Below are 21,615 nucleotides of genomic sequence, written 5' to 3' on the forward strand. Positions count from 1 at the left end.
TACACAGTATTTGCACAGCTCGGGTCCTACATTCTCTTCCTGGATGGTCTTAAAAGGATAAGGTTGTCTGCCAATTGGCCCAATTTAAATGGTGTAAAACAAGGCTTTTATACGTTTTAAGATCAACATACAAACTAACACATTTTTAAAATGTGATGAGAAAGCTGTTTCTAAAACAAACAGCTTTCTTCCTTTTTTAAACCCAATAGAAGTTATACTAGGCATCTGAAAATGAAACCAATTGTAAGCAAAACTAAAACTGAATCCATTATTTGAACAGAAAACTGTTAAACCAAATGAATAAATTTAGGTCATTTAGAAAAATCATTATTAATAGTATGAGATTTTATTAGTGATGTGTAAGAAAGAATTGTGTTTTTAAAAGGACATATTTTCGAAACACGAAATTCAGGCAATAACCAAAAAAGAAATTTTAAAAAATTGAGGTTCCATGAAAATGTTTTTATTCACTTTGCCCTTTTTTCTACCTTGTTTGAGATGTTTTTAAATGTCTTTCCCATATTGCTACCTGAAAGATGCATACAAGCAAAAAAAAGGAAACTAAGGCCTTTATTCAACAAAGCGCTCATGCTAAGTTAAAGTCCATGACTAGTCATAGGGTACAGCACGCAGCACCAGGTCACTACCATTATGCGTAACAGGTATATAAAATAGAAGCAACTAACTTTTGTTTATTCTTTAGCTGGTCAGAGAACTTTTATACAACAATATGGCAAAGAACTTAAGTAGCAGCTCATAATGTTTTAAACTCTTCTAAGGAATCTTTCCATCCAGCAACAGATTAGGTATTATATGCTGTATAAAATCAAATTGTTTTCAAACAAAGTGTCTCAGAAAAATGTTTTCTCTTAACCTAACCCCTACACAGAAAGTTGAGTTGCTATGCAATTTTCTTTAATAAAAGGCAACTTTTCCATGTCTAACAGTACCACAGACTTGTATCTACAAAATGTACATGAGAAAAGAAAGCATAATTGCATTATAATAGAGTCAAGTATTTTTTTATTTTATCAAGTTTTGTAAGTCTTTTCATTAAACGAGATAAAAATCAACCAGCTTCTACAGCTAGTGTATCTAATACCTTCGCAGAGTTTCAAAATATTGGTATTATGCTACAAGTCTGGAAAACAAAGTAAAAGATCAATTTTCATGGAATGCTAAGTGTATCCTTAAACTGCCCCACATATTCATCTATGAAAGTACATAAAATATTTTTTCAGATGTGTAGCTTTCAGTTAATTGAGACAGTATACCAAGATTTTTCAAATGCATACCGAAAAAATATTCTTTGCAGATTTTCAGTGGAAATATTTTAAATATATACAAATTTAGCTCAGAGTTGACATCAATCAAGCTATTTAAATTCTGTTCTAATACTTGTTTAAAAACCTGCTACCTTCAAACAAGGATTAATGAACAATTCTCATTACAATCGTCCTTCCTTAGCATCACCTATGGCTCCCCATACATCAAAGACAAACTCATCTGGAAATGCAAAGTCTCCCAGAGCTTCATCAAGTGCCACTGCAAATTCATCTGGATTGTTTTTGTCTCTTCCAGCTTCTACCATTGTGGCAGCTAAAAAACAAACAGAAATTCCCAGCTCAGAACACACAAATTTATCAAATAAGAAAGAAAATGATAGTCAAATAATATGCCCGGGGAAGTATTTCATAGTATTGCTTTACAACACTGAACAGAGGTGTAATAAGCAGTTCACTAAGAAGCAGCAGTAGTTGGGGTCAGAACAGCAACAGCAGCAGCCACCACCAGCAACCTTGCATCCCTCTAGGCTGGCACCCATGGCTGGTCCTCACTTACCCAGTTACACTACTGACTGAGAATAGTGAAAAGCAAGAAAAATTATCCATCTAAATCTCCTCCCTAATAGCTAACATTCTCCTCTGCTATGCATAGATGGAGGAAGACAAGACGATTGAGGGGGCTGAGCATGCAAGCATGCAAGTGCACATGTGCCTCCCCCCAGCAAGTAAGTCTGTCATGGGGAAGGGGGGGGGAAGCAGATCGAGGCCCCTAAGGTGAGGGAGGGAGTGAGGAAACTTGCTGCGCAGGCAGTTCATCCAGGGACACGGGGGGGGCTCCCACATCTGCATGCACCCCCAGAGCAGGCACAGGGGGAAAACATGCTCCCTGATCTCTGCACGGGGCAGAGGTGGGCTGCCGCTGTGGCCTGGGCTCTGCACCCTGCTGCTGGTGTCCCAGGAGCGGCATGACAGCACGTGCCTCCTGCGCGCTGGCTCTGCCAAGCCCCTGCCTGCCTGGCAACTGGAGGCACGTGGCATTGTGCCGCTCCCAGGGTGCCAGCAGTGAGGTGCAGAACCCAGCCCTCAGCGGCAGCCCACCTCTGTCCTACGCACAGACTGGGGGAAGCATGTGCCCCCTGTGCCTGTCTTAGGGGTGCACACAGAAGCTGGAGCCCCCTCCCCCCCCGACTCTGGACAACCCACCTGGGCAGCATCCAATGATCTACCCTGGGGCCCTATTCACACCCTTCCCCCCACCCTGTGAAAGCCTCAATGTGCCCCCTCATGCCCCTTTCCTCCCCTGATGCCCTTCCTGTCCACACATTTACTTGCTGGGTGCTGCTCCACACATGCCTGCAGGCTCCAGCTGCTTGTATCTGTCTGTGTGTCCTCCCTCCCCTCCACTGCAGCCACCTGGAGCTTGCGCCCAGGCTGCCTGCATTTGGGCAGGGGGGAGAGGGTTAGCCCCGGCCTTCCAACACTTACGCTGCTATGTATGAGTTTCTTTGATGTCCTAGTGAGAAATTATCCTACTTGTCTTGCATCAAATTAATTCCCCTACTTTTTTTTTTCTGTGCACATTCTGTATCCTAACTATTAATTGTTGTATTCCATGGAAGTACATTTAGATATGGGCTGAAGAACCAAGTGTGATATAGCACAATGCTTCACTGCGTTGTCTAGGACAGAATTTTTATGCCCCTTTGTGGCAGCAACTACTCCACAGATATAGTGTTTGAACTGAGAGATCAAAATGCATATTGTGTAAAATTTTTAATCAACCAGGCATCAAAGTACAGTTCTATCAAACCAGAACTTAAACAGCTCAAGGCCCTGAATATGAAAAACAAGACCAGAGACATGCAATTAAAGACAGAATGGGTTTCAGAACACTTTCAGAGGTCATGCTGGATCAGATCCATTTTATATACTCAGTTTTACTTTCACTTGGAAAGAAATATTGTAAATGTGATATGAAAAAGCATTTCATAAAAACATGGCCATTTGGGGATAAATTAATATAAAGCCTGGACAGGAAAAAAAAAAGTAAATCCATCTACTTTTGTAAGAGGCAGGACACAAGCACATTGCAAGAATTCAGGTTTGATCAAGCAAGGGTATAGAGGAACATGACAGAAATGTTGGGTGCCCCAGAAGAAATGGTATGAGACAAGAACTAAGGAGGCTAGACCAGGGGTGCTCAAACTGCAGCCCACAAGTCAAATGTGGACTGGCCCACAGAGCCATCATATCTGGCCCGCAGGGTTCCTTGTGGATTAGGAAATTTGGGGGGCAGGGGAGCAGTGGCTATTAATATAACCACCTTCCCCCACTGCCAAATTCTCAAATCCCAAGCCCCATGTGCCAGATCAGAGCCAGGCCACACCCACTTCCTTCCTTTCCCTCCTCCCCCCGTGGGGCCAGGTTCCCCTTTCCCCACTGCAGGGTTGGGTTAAGCCCCTTCCTCCTGCAAGGCTAAGATGTGCCCCCCACCCCAGCCAAGGGACCAGGTGAAGCTCTCATCCCCTCCCTATGGGGTCAGGGTCAGGCCAAGCTACTCCCTATCCCCATCTGTGTGGGCTGATGGTTCCTGCCACGCCGACCTTGAGTGTTAGATCAGAATCACCAGCCAGCCCATGGCCAGACTAGGTACTGCCCATCTGGCCTACCAGGAAAAAATGTTGAGCACTACTGGTCTAAACTAATTTTTTTTTTAAATCAGTTATGCAATGTTGGGCAATTTATTTTACCTCTCTATGCCTCAGTTTTTCCATATGTAAAAATGAGAATAATGTTTGTTCATAATGAGTTTTCAGATTTGCAGATGAAAAGCCCTATATATTAGTTAAGACATATTATTATTATTATTGCCTTGCACCGGGGGTTAGAGTAGATGATCTCCTGAAGTTGCCTCCAGCCCTATTTTTCTCTGTCTCTAGACTTTCAGTATGGAAATTAATACTTATGGTAGAGGCAAGAATTTTTGTGGGTGATATCTTTTATTGGACCAGCTGCATGGTTGAGAGAGACCTGAAGAAGAATATGCTGTCTAAGTCTGAGGGGGGGAAAAAAAATAATTTATGGCAATTATTTAGGACCTGATAATCAACTGCTATCCCAGTGTGCACTGAAGCTCTGCAGAAGGGCCTTCAGCCCTTGACCATTTGGGTGACGATTCAGATGGCTATTATAATTTATGCTGGCTGCCAATAATCTCTTAAATGACAATGGACTAGGATGCCATGACCATGCCACCAGTAGCCTGAAGGTTAGAGGTGCTGTATACAAGTCACAAAACTAGCTTGCACCACTTATAGAGAATCCTACAGTAACCTGAGATTACAGATTCACCAATGGCAATGATCAGGACTTTGAACACAGCTTGTTGGCCAAGATCCGTGTCTATGTTTCATAGCGTCTGTATGTTTCCAACAGCAGAGAACATTACAGCCCAGAATCAACACTAAAAGCTGAAGTACTGAGAGTTACCTCGTGTGTCTGTCTTAAATTGAGAGCTGGTATTTATTTCAACTTTGTTATAAATCCAATTTCCTCCTAAGCATGTGGCCAAACTCTACATGCACACTTGGAAGGATCTGATAACACCTATAAATTTTCCACTCAGAAGAATGAAAACAGTAACATGCTAGAGATGCTGGAAAGGGTAACAATATTAAAAAAAGAAGTCACCTCAGAATAGATAACTTCTATGCCCTGGTCTATCTAGACAGGCTTCCAATAATATGTCTGTATGGCATAATGTAATTCTATGCATGTATGTAAAGCGAGCCTACCTAGTCTTCAGCAAGTAAGCTGGTTCATTGTGCCATCAGACATAACATAAAAACCTTTTGATCACAGTCTGGTGAACTTCTCTGGCTTCCAAGTGTTCTTGACATGACGCACAGCCCAAGTTCACTCATATTTACGAATTTCTTATAAACAAATGTCTGACTTACATGTGAACTCACAACTTCTTGTAAACTGTGAGACAACTTGGACAATTTCATGGTTTCAGGCAAAAAACCCCCCAGTAACTGCAAGCAAAATTTGTTCAAAATTAAGTGCACTCAAAGGGGAAGTTCAAAACAAAATTTCAGGGTGTCAAATTATGTACTCAAGGCCGAGGAAAGCTTGTATAAATCCTGGCTAACTGAAATTGCTGAGATTCATGTATCTAGTTGCGCTTGATCTGGTGTAGCAGACATGAAAGTGGTCTCTAGGGCAGACAGGATGGCAGGATTCTGGGGGGATTCTTGGAAAAAACAGTTTGCCAAAAGTATCCCTTATAACACTGTGCTGACTCCTAAGACCCCTACTGTAAAGCACCAGCGTTATTGGCACAAAAAATTCTTGGAGGAAAATTATATGAAATATGGCACTGCAAGACAGAAATGGCTAAAAATCCCCATTGTACTATATTAATAGCTGTATTTCTGTGTGTATCAATTGATTCAATGTTTTTCTTAATGAACTTTAGGGCTCAAATTAAGCGTTAGTTATATAGGCAGCTGCCTAAGATCGTTTGGATTAGATGCCCCTGTATTAAGTACCAAGTAGCAGCTAAACCATGAAGCTGTGGGTACAAATTTCTTTAAGATGAGCTAGTGATAGTGGTCAAGTAAAGCTTCTGGTGAAGAGGGCTCTACCCAGAAGTACAGCAGTGCAGTTTTGTGCCCTACATTGCAGTGGTGCAGGGGAACACTGGGCAGCAGCAACAGGCTAGCAGGTGGCAACTGCTATTTTTAAGCCCCTTAAGTCAGCACCCAGGGGCTGGTGCTCTATTTGTCCCCCCATCCCCCCTCCCTTAGTTGCACTACTGGATCTACCTGGATCACATTGGCAGCAAAACCTTCCACTACCCCCTGAAACCATGAGATAAGGGGAACCTAGGATAGGAATTTGTGAAATATTAGATCCAGATGCAAGATTTAGCTTCTTTTAAGAAAGCTTGAGGCAGAATATAAATACATTCTCTACAGTGCATTAAGGGTGTAAACTTCAGAGCTTTTTAATTTAAAGAGCAATGTTGGAACAAGAATAGGCATAACTGTCTATGAATTAATTTAGTCTAGAAATTTAAAAAAGCTTCTGCCCACCAGAGCAGTGACAGCCTGCCAATGAGAATTGGGGGGGACACAACAGACACTTAACTGGTATCAAGATAGAACTTGGTAAATTTACTAAAAGGATTGTATAAGCACTACTGCCCACAGTAGCAGGGTACTGATCTGTGACAGTTGAGTTCCCTTCTCAGTCCTCTATCTCAGCAGCCAGCAACCTTTTACAAGCCATGTGCCAAAACAACCTGGCTCTGTGGCACCCAACCCACATTAATGGTGGGGCTTTCCTTGCATTTACACCAGGGCCAGGGTCAAGCAGGTGGGAGCTGTGCCTGTACTGCTGCCACTTCTCCTCATGCTCCACTCCCCAGCTGGAATAGCTTCTAGCCAGTGAAGAGACCAGAGCTGGACAGCTGGAAACTGCATCCATGCTGCACTCACACTCCACTCAACCTTCCAGTTGCAGCATGAGCACAGCTGGAAACTGCCTGGTACTGATGCAGCTCCCTGCCAGATGGAAGATACATCCATGCCAGTCTTCTAAATGGGTGGTAAGGAGGAAGTGGCAGTGGCATTGGTGCAGCTGGAAGTTGCCCAGCCCTGGCTTGTATGCAGGCATGGACACTAGCACAGGCAAAGCCTTCTGGTTCCACTGGCTGCATCCAGTAACTTCGTGAGCCAGATCTGGTCTGCAGGCTGTGTTGCAAACCCCTCGTCTATCTTAGGTTTTAGATCAGATCAGTTATCTCCAGGGATCTAAGTATTCTGTTTCCCATAGAAAAATAGAATAAATTGTAGATTGTAAAATCTACAATTTACCAGAGGCAAATGCAAATTTCTCATTGTACTTGAGAAACCTGCAGATTTTGCAGTTTTGCAAACAGCTTTTTGCAGGCTGGCAAAGTTCCAGCCTGCAAGGGGTTGGGAGGGGGCGGAGGGAGCAGAAGGAGGGCAGTCAGGCAGGGGCTACCAGGTAGCCTAGAGAGCAGCTCCTGCAGATAAGTGGAATGGGGGGGAGGGGGCAGAGAATTGAGGCTCCCATAGGGAGGGAGGGCAGGAGTTGGGCAGGACTGGGCCTAGGGCTGCTGCCTAGCTTGGCAGTGCCTGCAGCTTGGCCCGGGGCTGCAATGTATGGCCACAGGGCCCTGACAGGGCCATGAGCAGTTCATCCAGAGGGCTGGGGCTAGCTTCCTGCTGCTGCACCGACTCCAGGGGGGGCTGGGACCTGCAACCTCCAGATCTGTGTGTGGGATGGAGGTGGGGCGGGCTGTGGGCTTGGAGGTCTGCTCCCCAATGCTGTGCACACAGCTGGGGGAGAGGGGGGACCCATGCCCCCCAAATCTGTGTGCAGGTCACGAGGTTGTATGCTGCCTGCTTCAGCCCTGCTGCTCTCCCCTGGGTCCTCCACCGCCTGACATGTGCAACCCAGTGCTGCAGGGAACAGCAGAGTTGCACAAGAAAACTGCTTGCTGCTGTGAGCTCTGTGCTGGCCTGGCAACAAGACCCCTGCATGCAACCCCGTGCCACTGCCCCTGCTACAGCCCTGCAGGCAGGGGACGTGTCCCCAGGGCAGCACGGAGCTCTCTGCAGCAGGCAGCTTTCCTGTGCAGCTCTACTGTTCCCTGCAGTGCCGGGTCACACATACTGGGAGAGCAGCAGGACAGGAGCCTGAGCCTGAAGCGGGCAGATCTACACACAGATCTGGGGGACAAGGGTCCCCCCTGGCCCCCAGGAGTGCACGCTGCAGCAAGGAGCTGGACCCACCTGCCTGAGCCTGCAGCAGGCAGCAGGGGAGAGCCAGGCTCTGGGCTCCGCTCCATTGCAGCAGCCGCCTCCTGCCAGGGGCAGGGGGCTGTGGACCCAGGTCCCTGGCCCCATAGCCCTGGCAGCTGAGGGCAGGGTCATCCCTAGGGGACAGAGAATCAGGGCAGCCACCCTGGGCCCCACACTTTGGGGAGCCCTGCGGAGCCGGGCAGAGAGGCCGCAGCAACTCCGCAATGCTGCCAGCTTCATGTCCAGCTGCTCAGCAGCCTCTCTCGCCTAACTGACTCCACCACCAGCTTCCTCCCACCTGGGGTGAGGCCCTGCACAGGCCAGTTTGCCCTGGCCCCCGCACCCTGCTCAGGTCGTCTCTGGCACAGGCCCCTTCCAGCAGACCTAAGGAAGCAGGGGGCTGTGGGGGGCCTTTCATTTTAACCGTGGGTTTTAATTAGAGAATTTGTGAACTATTTTTTTATTTTTTTTTTTTATCAGGGAGAACCAGGATCCCTGGTTATCTCCTTGAAGGTAAAACTGCCCTGTTTATGCCTCCAGGTTACATGGGAAATCAGCGGTCTGAAACTGTCACTGATCCAAAATGTACTTATTTAAGAAAGAAAGAAAAAGCAAAGCAAAGCAAAACACAAAACAAAAAACAGTTTTTCAAGTAGAACAAAATAGCACCTAGGCATTAGCCAAACTTTTAAAAAATTGCCACTAAAACCATCACAAGAAATTTCAGCAGTCAAGTAAAATTTCTATGATAAGCATTGGAAAGCATGGGTTTCTGATGACATGTTAATCTCTATTGGAGCTATACTTTCACTGCCACCCTGATATACTGTGCTTTTATGAAATATACTGATATACTGATGCATTTTATGAAAGATATTGCAGTGACAGTAGTAACTTTTCATTACAATAGTTTGGTGCTGACCTCTAGTGTCAATACAGCTGAATTACCACATTAAATATATTAAATTGAAGGTTGTGGGAGGCTAAATCCTCACCATGTACCACCAAGGTACTTGCACATGTAACGCTAAGCCAGGGCTCATTCAGTGCACATCAGATTGGTAAGTGAGAAGGACTCCTCAGCTACTCCGCACTTGTATTACATTTCTCTGGGATTGGGTTCCATTGACCTACGGTTAGCACTCTTTCTTGCCTTCTGTTTGCCATGATTCAGACAACTACCAGTGCAAAATGGGTCCCACATAGGCCTGTATCCTTATGCTCTTCTTCAGAGGATAAGTCCCATAATTGGCATTCACTGACAACATCCAGGAATTAATCTTTCTTGACCCCACCAATTAAAGATTAGCTCCACTTAATTAGCAGATGCCACCCATTAGATTTCATTCACATTGACCATAACTGGCTCGTTTATTACGTAAATTATGCAGAAGCAGAGTTTATTGGCTCAATATCTAGCATTCCCTTAACACTGTTAAGGGTACCGAATGTGCTCAAGCCAAGGGATACATTCTACATTTAAGTAGATAGTAAAACAGAATCCAAGAGAGATTCTCTGACCCAAATAAGAGTTGTGCATCTGCCACTGGGTCCTTTGTGGCTTTGAAAATATTCTCCTAAATAAAAAAAAAAAATTCCTAAACTTCAGCCTAGTGTAAATCAGATATATTGTCAATGAATTCAAAGCACTGCAGCTACTTCATGTTTTAAGGAAAAACTTAGTAAGTATGGAAACTTAATGATACTGACTGTACATGTCTTAATTTAAATTTTGTCTGTTACATACTTTTCATTTTTTAAGCTTCTGGGTTTGTGCTTATAATTTAATTCATTTACAATAAAAATGATGTCATTTTAAAAGAGATTACCAGGCCATGTAATCCAACATGAAAAAGCCTCTGATGAACAGAACAAAATGTAAGTGAACAATTACTAAGATCTTAATCATTCGTCTGTTGTCACACTTGTGGCAATTTGTTTTTTCAGCTCATCTAATTTGAGTAATGAGAAAAATTATTAACTCAGCTGACTGGCATTCTCTGAATGAATCATTCCTCAGATTTTACTTTCAGAAGCAACTGATCACACTAATAACATATGAAAACAACTAGCATAGGTTAATTGAAGAAAAATTGTGATAGATGATTAACTTGCCATTCCTGAGGAATTTTAGATACTTAAAGCTGTTAGGGACTTGTTATACACTGCAATTTGAGCTGCTCACAATGTTGATTGGTGTTAACGCTAGGTCAAGTTTGAAGCAGTTACACATTAAGGCTAATAACCTTCTCCCACCGTTCCCCACCTGCACTGCTGTGACTTCCCACTAGAGGGCTGGTGAGCAGGGCCCTACCTAGGAACGACAGCTCTGAGCTGCCAGGACAGGCTTCTTCTGCCCCTGCTCCTGGTGAGGGTGTAAGAGAAATGGGTTGGGAGGGAGAAGGGGGCATGGGACATGGATCTGGGAGGCAGAGCATTAAATGGGATGGGGGTGGAAAGGAAGTGGGGATGGGAGATGAAGCAAAAATTAAGAAAGAATTTAAAAAGAAATAAAGAGAAAGTAATATAAGGAACGTCACATGGATTTAGGTCTGGGGGATTCTGATCATGCTTCCCAGGGTGGCTGTGAAGTGGGAGCAGTGAGGGAAGGTACTTTCGGGGAGCTACTGCCCCTGCCCCAGGAATGAAGACCCAGCCCAGTCTGGCCCCCTACCTTGTTCTCCCCCCTTCCAGCCCCCAACCCCACTCCTGGACCTATGCAAGCCCTGTGACCTGGCTAGCTGGTATGTGTTCTGCTATTTGCACCTCTGGGGGGGTGGGAAGGTCACACACCCAGAGGCTGGAAGGGGCTTTGGTTTGGTGCCAGAACTGCCCCCTGGGGAGTAGAATCCGGGGGTGGAAAGTTTGTCCATGCTGAACAGGAGGGGAGGGTGGGGGGCACACAGCATCCTGGGATGCTGGAGGACTACAACTTGGGTGGTTCATCAGGCGGGGGGGAGTGGACAAACATTAATGGAAAATGAGTTGGGCAACACTGATCAAAGAGAAACCTGTCCTGTGGCATAACTTTAAGCCACATAAAGCGTGCTTAAAACTAGTTTCAGTTGTTAGTGTGGGGACAATCCAGGGGTTAAGAGCTCCAGGAGCCACCTAAAATTAACTGCAACAGGGCTCTAATTGTTTAACAAAGATACAGCTGTTTTTTCTATCTCCTTTTACCACTGACCCTTGACACATACTGCTTAACTTTGAAGGACATGGTGTAGTAGTGAAAAATCAGAGCTAGATGAACCTTATAGGATTTAGTCCACAAAACCTTTTTCTTATTTATTCTTCTAGGCTTAGTAGAATGACCTGAAAAGAGTAGCTGAATACAGCAGTAAGGGAAAAAGATTCAGAGGGGCACAGAGAGGGGTGAGTAAGAGGAAATGAGAGCAGACCTGTAAGGCATTACTGTTTTGTGGTTAGTGTTCAATACATTCTAACTGTGGATGGGAACATTTTCGGGGAGATGAGGATTAGTACCTGGGCCTGTAGGTAAGAAATGGGCATTTGCTCAGCTATGACTGAAAAGAAGATGGGGTTCCACGGCGTGCAGCGCTCAAGACAACTTCAGAGTTGTTTGAACTTTACTAAACCAGGTACAGGAGGATCCAAAGGCATAAAACCTTTTAAAAAAGCCTCAAAGCAGATCAATGAGAATATTTAACATACTCTGCTCATAGCCATATTAACTGGAACTGGGCAAAAGTTTTCTGAAGAGTTTCATTGGAAAAATGTCAATTTGTAGAATCCAAAATATTACCCAGAAAATCTTAAGCTCAGTGTTCATCAAATCAATGACAGTTTCACTGGAACCAGTTCCACTGTTTTGTGGCAGACATTAAGTATCCCAACTACAAGACAGGTTTGCAATGAAGACTGCCCCACAGCTAGGTGCCCCAAAAGTTTTAGCTAGGAGGCCATCCCATGCCAATGCTGCTGGACCCCAATGGTAACCAAGAAAGTCTGGAAGTCCTGAGAACTGCAAACCAAGGAAGGACTCTCAGGACTTCCAGAGTCCTATGCTGATGTCAGGAAGCCTGGAAGTATTATGGTGGGTTTCTGGGAGGAGCCAGCTTCCTTGGGAATTCCCAGCCCAGAAAGAAGCATACTGTAAGGCCCAGTTAGTTGTAATCTGACTTCTATGCAAGTGCCTCAATACTCTGAAGGTACCAAGACCTGTATATCAGGGCTGTCCAACTGGCAGCTGGGGGCCACATGAAGCTTACACAGGCTTCTGCCCAGCCATGACTCCCCCTATCACTCTGGGAGCAAGAGCAGCCAGAATCTCTGGAATTCCCCTCCAGCTTTTATATTCTGCACCTGCCCCACGGGATGGTACAACACAGCAAGCAGGACTCAGGCTGAGGCTGGGACTATGCTGTGTGCAATGCAGCAGTGGGGAAGGGAGAAGTGTCCATGTGGCTTCACTGCAACAGTTACTGGGGAGGAAGACCGGAGAGAAGGATGTGTCCACACAGGCATGAGCTGCAGCAGGGTGCGGGGTGTGAGCGTACAGTGCAACAGGTGGGCATCTAAGCAGCATGCAGCCCCTGACCACTTAGAAACTGGACAGTCCTGACCTAGGTAATACTTTTCTCTAGTGCCTCCACCCCCTGCCTCTTCCTAGTGGCTTTGGGGGAAAAAGGAACCAGCTTTGCAGGAAGGAATGAGCCACATACTCCATGTGACAGAAGCAACTACCAAAGCAGCCAAAAAGACATTCAGTCATTTGGACAATCTGCTATAGTTCCAACTGGACACTCTCCTCTGGGATGATCATTTGTTTCAGCCATTTCCCTCTCCTCCCCTTAGAGTCTCCTCTCTTCAGCTTCTCTCCACACCTGCCACCTTAGCCCCTTCCCCCCGTCCTGTCCTTGTCACTTCCCATTAAACATCCCTCCAACCTCAAAAAACAACCATGGTGGGCTGACTTGCACGCTTCCCACCATTTTCTTCACTCTGGGTGAGTCTACACATGCCCAGACAGTGCCATTGTTACTGCACCATCATTTAGTGCTTCCTTTTGGAGTACAGGCTGCACTATGCCATGCATGGTTATTTTTAGCTGCTACATTGCCATAGCAGCACACTATACTGAGGGAGCATTTGCTATAGCAATGTAGCTGCAAGCATCATGCCTTGCAATGCTACACTGTTGTAGTACATTGCTACAGTGACATCGCATCACACGTAAACAGGCCCTGTGTATGTGTATTATCCATTCCTTTTGGCTTATTGACATTTGAGGCAAAAACTGCATACTACTGCACAGAGGCACAGAATCTATCATAATGGGAGTATCTGGTTTGATCTTTGGCTGCAAAGACAGGTTTTTGCCAATTAACAAAGTATCTGTACTATTACAATGTTTAAATTATTAAAACAAGAATCACATTAATAATTTTAAAATATAGTCTGGAAATGTTAACTTCAGGGTGAAATTTCTCACATCTACTTACTACAGGGTTGAGAACAGTTTTGAAAAACTAAGACGTCTTGCAGGTTCCTCTTTCAGCTCAAGCGGTAATAGCCTCTTTAGATGTGCACATTCCAATAGTATGTGTATATATAGTCATAGGCACTATTAGAATTATATATGAAGTGCTAATGACATACACTACTAGAATTTTTATACTATATACACACACACTAATATATAAATCACACAAATGGAAGGATTAAGCTTGGATAAATAAAATCAATCAAGCAGGAGAATGATTTAATCATAATCATATAACAACAGAGCTAAATACTCACCTAACTCAATATCTCGTATTCCCATATACATTTCAAGAAGGTCATCAACTTTCTTTATTGCTTTTTCTTCAACATCAGAGGGCTTTATTAAAGGAAAAAAGATAAGAATGAATCTTCTAAACCCAAAATGAAATGCTGTGGTTACAAAGACACTCAAATCAATAAAAGTTTTATAGTTAGGATCTGACTTATCCCTACCCAACTAATATATATTAAGTAAATCTATCTTATTATTTTGGTCTTTAGTTAGGATTTAATAAGAAAACCAAGAGTGAACCTGTAGCAAGACAAAGTCAGAGTTAACAAGAAAAAATTGGTTTTCTTGGTGACACCCTGTGCAAGTAGGGCAGAATACATAAATCTGAATTCTCTCCAGCTGACATATCCATGCGAGTACTTGAACTTTTAATGTTGTCATGTATGTCAATTTAATGAAATGCATGGCACTCTCCACTTTTTGACTAACCTGCATCCCATCTTGCTTGTGCATGATGCATGTGGCTGGGGGAAAGTTGGGGGAGGGAGGGAGGGGTAAGCTGTGTCTTTTATTTTACTGACAATGCCACACGGGTCAGTCATCATTCACCATTTTGAGTCATCAGCAAAAAGGTATAACTGAAAAAGTGATGAAGGTTAATGCAGACAGAGGCATTTCCTTGGCCAAAGATTTTTAATATGCTAATACAGCTCCACAAAAGGAAGCTAATAAATCTGTTACTGAAACTTCTCTTATTTGTACTGCAAATAACGCTTAGAAGGTCTAGTCATGGAGCACTGTGCTAGGCATTGTACAAACACAGAATAATGTATGTTCTGTGGGATCTAAAGAGTCAGTTATTTGTAAATTATGTGTACGCACTGGTGTTATCAACTCCTGCATTCAAAGAAAGAGAAAACCCACAAACCAAAGCCTGGGGGGAAGAAATGGGATTGGTTTTAAAAATCACAAGCTTTTTAAAATATATATATTTGGAATCTTTTAAATTTACCTTCTGATATTTGAGCTTTTAGATTTGTTATTTATTATCAAGTTTCTCTCTGCATCCACAAGACCATATGATATTTAACAAAATATTAAACATTTTTCATTAAAATTCTGTTTTATCACTTCTGTAGAATGGTAAGTCTGATATTTTGCAGTCATATATGGTCCTAAAAGTTTCAAATGCTATATTCTGTCTATATAAACATACCATTTCTTCCAGAGTGGCAGGGCCTTTAGATCTCAGTCGAAGTGTTTCTCTTCCCCTTGAGATTTTAGCCTCTGATAGATTTCCACCTTTAAGCCTTGGTTCAATCATTTCTATAAACAAAAGTAGAATTGTTAAATACACAATTTAGTAAATAAATCAGACTTCAGCACAGGTTAACCACCTGAGTATCTACCCTGCTTCTTGAGCAGGTTTTGCAGCCTAGCTGAGCTCCATGCTGAGACCATTACCAGTACCTAAATGTTCTGAAGAAAATTTTTATTCTTGGTCTAATGCAATTTCCACGTAGCAGTCATTGCTAGGAAAACATTCCTTCCGCTATTACCATTTTGATACCTTCTTTCAAGATAAATGACTCCAGTATATGGTTACGCTAATAAAAATATAAGACTGGGGTTGTCAAGCAGGGATACGCGTACCCCAGGGGTTCTTGGAAAGGTGCTAGGGGGTACATGCGGGAAGGGACGGACCACTGCCACCACTGTGTGCTGGTCACCCCCGCTCCGCGTCCGGCCGCTGCCACCAGAAGGGGTACACTTCTTTAAAAGGGTTGAAAACCTCTGAATTAAGACATAGTAAAACAAAAACATTTGGTTCATAGCTAGAAAGTAATCCAATATGTTTTTTATTGTCATTAGAGGATTTTAATAGTCTGGTATTTAATAAATTGTACTGAACACATTCTTTCAATTCTGAGGTTGTCACCCTTTTATTCCTGCTTTTAATCCATATTATACAAGTAGCAAAAGCATAAAAATAAGCTGTCCATGAATTTTAAAAAATAAATAATGCATTTGTCTATTATTTTGAAATATGATTTATAAAATTAGTGACCAGTTCCTAAAGGACTGCATTATTTATTTTACAATTATTACCCATAACTTTTATAAGGCAACACAGTGGAAAACAGGTTTATCCTTTTAGAAGCTGTGAAACTTTTTTTTTTTTTTTTAATAATCAAAATATAAAAGCCATTGTCAAAGAATCATAGTACTCAGAACTGTGTACTATAAAGATACAATCTCAGGTTTTTTTAATGGACCATAACCCTTCCAGGGGTTACTCCTCAAAAGAATTCCTTCTCTGTAAGATTCTCTTAGTAAACTATCTTTTAAAGATAGGTCTTTAGTATTTTATATGCATTTTGTTCAGCTGAGTTCCAATTGGTTGCAGCTGCTTTAGAAGTCAAAATACTGAGACAATTTGAGAAAGGCTTTCTTTTTCTGCTCAGATTTAAAATTCACTTTTGGATCACTGTACTTTAAAATAAATTTCCTCAAATTAATACAGCCTTACCAGTCTACTACTACTTTCATATATATCCAGCATCACTGTATTTTCCATAACCCTATGGATATTGTTGGATTCATGGTGTAGCTATAAAGGAATCATTTCATCCTCATTGAGAATTCAAGTTCTTAATCATAATACTCATTCTCAACATACACCGCATCAGCTCTCTACTGGTAACATTTTACTTATTACCAGCATAGGCTCTTTGTTGGGGGTTTGCAATAGGCACCCAACAACATGGCCAAACTGCCTGCAAGAATTATCTTGGCCAAAACAGGCCTTATTATTTCAACCATGATTAAAATTAAAAATTTGTGCCATGCTTTCTTCAACTAGCTTTGTGGATGCTGCTTCACTTCAAAGAAAGCTAGCGCATGATGATATGCTCAAAAAGGAGAGTAATAACCCCATCCTTACTCAGGTAAAGCTTTGTGTCCATGGTCCTATTCACTGATCAGAGCAGATGACTTGGTATGCACTGGGGGAGGAGAAAAATGGCCTATTCCAATGAGTAAATCATTACTCTTCTATGATCTCCAGGGGACAAAGGGGAAGCAGGTGAACAACAATAAATCCTCAATTTGTCTCTTAGTCAAAATGCCTCCCGAAGCTACCCTTTAAACGCCCTCTTACTTGACAGCCTTATGTTCCAGGTTAACTTGAAAATATGTCTGGATTCTTACCTTTGAGGCAGCAGACTATTCCGACTTACTTTTAATAAAACAAAACAAAACAAAAACAACCCCCCAACATCTGTATACAGCATGAAAAAGAAAGTAATAATGAGCTGTAGTAAAAATTTAATCCTTTTAGGTTTACGATTGCCAAAAAACCTCCATAAACCAGTTTCCTGGTAACAACTTAACTTAGTTTCTATACAGAACTTTATTTTTAAAACTATGGAGAGGGAGGAGGGATGGTAATCTATTAAAAGCATCATAAAGTACCTTAGTGTATCCTGGAATATTTTTTTTAACCTTATTAAAATAATTTGAACATCAAACACAATGAGTAAGAAGCCTATTGTTTCCATCTCCCAAATACACATTATACAGGGCTCAGCATCACTCAGATTCATATGCATGACATGCACATAGATGTACTGAACATGGGTATACATGCCAGAAGCAGCACTTCACCCACACCCCTCATTTTAGCCTGCAGCAGCCGGCATAAAATGCCTTCCAGTTTCTCTCATCCCAATTACTGCAGTTATTCTGACACCAAGTGTTCACAGTGAGGCAGTACAGGTCTCCCCAAACATCACAGATTGCAATGTTTAGAAAATAAACATTTCACCTTGCTGATGAAATGGGGCAGAGGAAGGGAATTTTCTAGAGTTTCAGGGAGTACATGTATCAATTCTAATACTGATCTTAAATACCAGATGCTGAATTATTTACTGTTACAGAAAAATAATGCATAGGAAAGAATAACTTTTAAAATAATTTTGGTTTTTATTCCTATTTTGAAATTTTAGCTTAAACAAAGTACTTGCATTTCAATCCCATTTTTTTTTAAAAAGTAACACACAAATGATTAGTGATACGAATGATTCCTTTCTATACAAAGACCCAAAATGGATCACTCTGCCACGTGTTTTTTCTCAGCTGTCTGCTGAGGGGCAAGATATTTTTATGCAGGGAGAAGTAGCGAGGGATGGAGGGAAATGAACTGATGCAGTATAGAATCTCAGTCTCTCTTATCATTTTTAATTAAATATTTACATTATGAAACCCTACCAATTGGGAAAGTGTTGACAGCACAGATTAAATGAATTGTATTGGCAGGGGCTTGAGGAAGAGGGGACCCTGCTGAACATACAAATCATGCATCACAGGGCCTCTGTGCCCCCTGTGAATGGGGTCTGTGAAACAAATCTGTACCGATTCTGCCAGCACCTGTGGGCAGGGAAAGAGATAAGTGGCTGATGTTAGGTAAGTCTCCCAGTGGAAGTCATAGGAGTGGTCTGATCCAACACTGGACTGCTGACAGATACCTGGCATTCTAGGCACAATGTCTGAAGGGGTTGAACACATAATAGCAAAAGTCTATTCGTTCATTTCCATCTTCAGAAGAAAAAGTACACACCTTGACAACTAGGCTACCTTGGGCCTTCATCTGGGGCAAATATTGTTCCTTTTAAAAACTAAATCTACAAAACAAAGCAGCCACGGTATTTTAACATTCAGATACAAGGTGCAAACAATACACATCACTTACCAAATGCTTTCATAGGCTCTATCAACTGTAGCTTAAATGTCTGCCCCTTCTCCAGTGCTTTTAGTAGCTTGGCAACTTCATAATGACGATAACCCACCACATTTTTCCCATTTATAGATTCTATATGATCACCCACGCATACCATTTTGATTTGGTCAATAAGGCTGCCTTCTTTAATACGCTGTTGGATTAAAAGAAAAAATTAGGAACAAAATTATGGGGGGTGGAATTTGGGGGCCAAATTCACTGCTACTATAAGCAAGTAAAATTCTAGTGCTGCCGGCGAGGCTTAGTTCACTGTCTATTTCAAGGCTTGGAAATACATTTATTGTGCAGCATACAGGAAATTTATCGCACTACTCCAATTTCTGATTACCAGATTTGTAATACACAACATTATGACAACATTCTCCTACGCATTTACAAAATAATCTCCTCCTCCCCACTCCAAGTCATTACTCCTTGGATCACTCGTTTCATTCAAGACTAAAGCTCTGCATCTTAGCTATAAACCCAGAAAATAAGGGCATTTATAGATGTGCTCAGGGAGGTGGGGGTTTCAATTAGCGCAGCTCTAGACCCACACTAATTAAAGCACCCGGAGTGTCATACGTATCAGCATCCCCATTCTGAAAAATGGTAGCAGGGCACTTGGAACTACAGCTCACTGAACATGCTTTAATTTTAAAATGCTCCACTGCTGTTTTTCAGTGCGGGGATGCTGATACACATGACACTAGATGCTACTGGAACATGGCAATTATCTCACTCCAGCAGACTTGATTAATTGAGTAATTACAGTGTTTTGGAGCAACCTCCCTGCATGTGTATAGGAGCCCTAAGACTGCGTAACAGAACTTCTGATAAAACTTGTGAACTCATAGAAAATTGAAATAAGGAAGATGACTTACGACCGAACAAAGTTGCAAGTTGCAATTTCAACTTCATCTGTAAAACTCTGAGCATGTGATAGCCTTAGAACTTTATTATACCAAGTGTTAAAATTATAAACAGTTGCAAGGGCTTATAACTATCAGATTACCTAATACAAGTGCTTATTCATTAATAATGAAATAATTAAGTTGAAATGAAAAGACTATATATGACAAAAGTGATTCCCCTAAATACAGCTGTTTATTCAACCAGATACGGTCTCTGCTTTGTAATATACCTGAGACTACATTTTTTTAATCCAAGTGGCACTGAACTGTAGCAAGATACAGCTCTTTCTGTTTGTATATTTAGGTCTTCTCTCTTATTTAATACACCCACTGATTGAACAGTATCTTTTCAAACTGCTTGCTTTGCTGATTCAGGTTAAAACATAAATACTCTTACAATTGTTAGAAAATGTTCCAACCAGATGACACATTATTAAAGGTACCAGCAGTTATGGATGATATATCTACACTTAGGACTCCCACTGTTGCTACATTAATACAGCAGCACAGGTGCTAGCTACAGTGCTTTCCATCTTTATATTACACTACAATCTGCAACATTCCCTCAGAGAAGTGACTGATGCTCTTTTATTACTTCTGAAATATGCCCAATAGGAACAAAGGCACCCATTCTAAAGGACCATTCAAATAATAACTAATCTGGCAAAAGTGTCATTAGACCCTTCGCCCGAACAAAAGCATCCCATTAGTAATTAAATTTACCTTTATGAAGGCACAGCCAGTTCCATTGTCTGTAATCGTAAGCCCCAGTGACTCTTCGGATTTCAGAATATCCACTTCCTTTTTTGGTCCTTTTATGTGTGCAAATATGAAATCTTCAAGGCCAATTTGCCCTCCTAAGAGCTTGTCCATGTCAATTCTATGTGTATTCAAAGTGCAAAACATGATCTATAAAGAAAGGAGGGGAGGAGAAAAAAAGAAATTATGTCCAAGTTCAGTGTTGCACCAGCCATGGTAAGCCCAAATGTAAATGACAGGAAAACAAAGGGCAGAAAGCATTCTGGTTTCTCTGAATTTAAGTCACAACTTCAAAATAAGTTTGAAATAGGTATTTATTTATGATCTTCAGTGAGGAGTCTCATTTTTCACATAAAATCACCTGCATTAATGGCTGTGTGTGCTGACATCCACTTACATGACAGGTACCATACCAAAAAAACCCACCCAATTCTGCAGAGGTCAGTCAGCAAGATGCAGAGAAGAAAGAGAGAACTTGTTTTCCAAAAGTCTCTCTCCATTGCCTCTATGAGAAGGCTGAGCTAAATAGGGTAAATTAATCTGGGAAGATTATTAATCAGGGTTCAAAATTCAGGCCCAAAACTAAAGCAACCCAAGCTACATGTTATTCAGAATTTATTTTCTGATCAATACATTATAGATGCTGTGCTTACAGTAGTGAATCCTTTCCATCCAAACCAGCTACCGCACAATATTTCAAGACTTCATTAGGCTCCAGTCAATCACAAGATGCAATTGGCCAGCATCTCCTATCCCACTTCACCTGCCATATGCCCCCCAAGATAATCTGGTATGGGTGGGAGTATTTCTAGAAGTGCAAATAAACAAACATCCACATCTAAACAACTTCTCTCAGAGTGGAGCTTTGGCTTAACTGCATTTCCTCTTGTTCCATACAGCGGGGATGGCCAACGTGCAGTATAACTGCTACTAGTAGCACTAGCAGCCTGCGTGTGTGGCACATGATAGATTGGAGAGGCAGTAGACAGTGTGGCAGATAGGGAAGAGAGCACAAATCAGAGCAGCTGATCGTGAATCCACAGATGCATCTCAAGCAGGTCCAAGGAGATGATCCTCCCCCTCTATGCGGCACTGGTCAGGCCGCAGCTGGAGTACTGCGTCCAGTTCTGGGTGCCACACTGCAGGAGGTAACATGGAGAGTGTCCAGAGGAGGGCCACTCACACGGACAGCGGGCAGCAGGGCAGGCCCTATGAGGAGAGGCCACGGGACCTGAACCTGTTCAGCCTCCACAAGAGAAGGCTGGGGGGGATCTAGTGGCCTGTTACAAACTAGTCAGGGGGG

General features: G+C 42.5%; 1 protein-coding gene across 1 annotated transcript in view; it reads right to left on the reverse strand.

Annotated features, from left to right (window-relative positions):
- Positions 1-552: 552 nt before the first annotated feature.
- GIPC2 (GIPC PDZ domain containing family member 2) overlaps positions 553-21,615 on the reverse strand; it is a 40,845-nt gene continuing 19,782 nt past the window's right edge. Inside the window, exons 2-6 of the mRNA XM_019531217.1 lie at positions 20,277-20,462; positions 18,613-18,793; positions 15,079-15,188; positions 13,886-13,967; positions 553-1,599 (exon numbers count right to left, since the gene is read on the reverse strand). Coding sequence (XP_019386762.1) covers positions 1,448-1,599; positions 13,886-13,967; positions 15,079-15,188; positions 18,613-18,793; positions 20,277-20,462 — 711 coding nt within the window. The 3' untranslated portion in view covers positions 553-1,447. The remainder of the gene's footprint in view (positions 1,600-13,885; positions 13,968-15,078; positions 15,189-18,612; positions 18,794-20,276; positions 20,463-21,615) is intronic.

This window comes from Crocodylus porosus, unplaced genomic scaffold, assembly GCF_001723895.1.
Source record: "Crocodylus porosus isolate Cpor-Errol unplaced genomic scaffold, CroPor_comp1, whole genome shotgun sequence".
Classification (NCBI taxonomy): Eukaryota; Metazoa; Chordata; order Crocodylia; family Crocodylidae; genus Crocodylus; species Crocodylus porosus.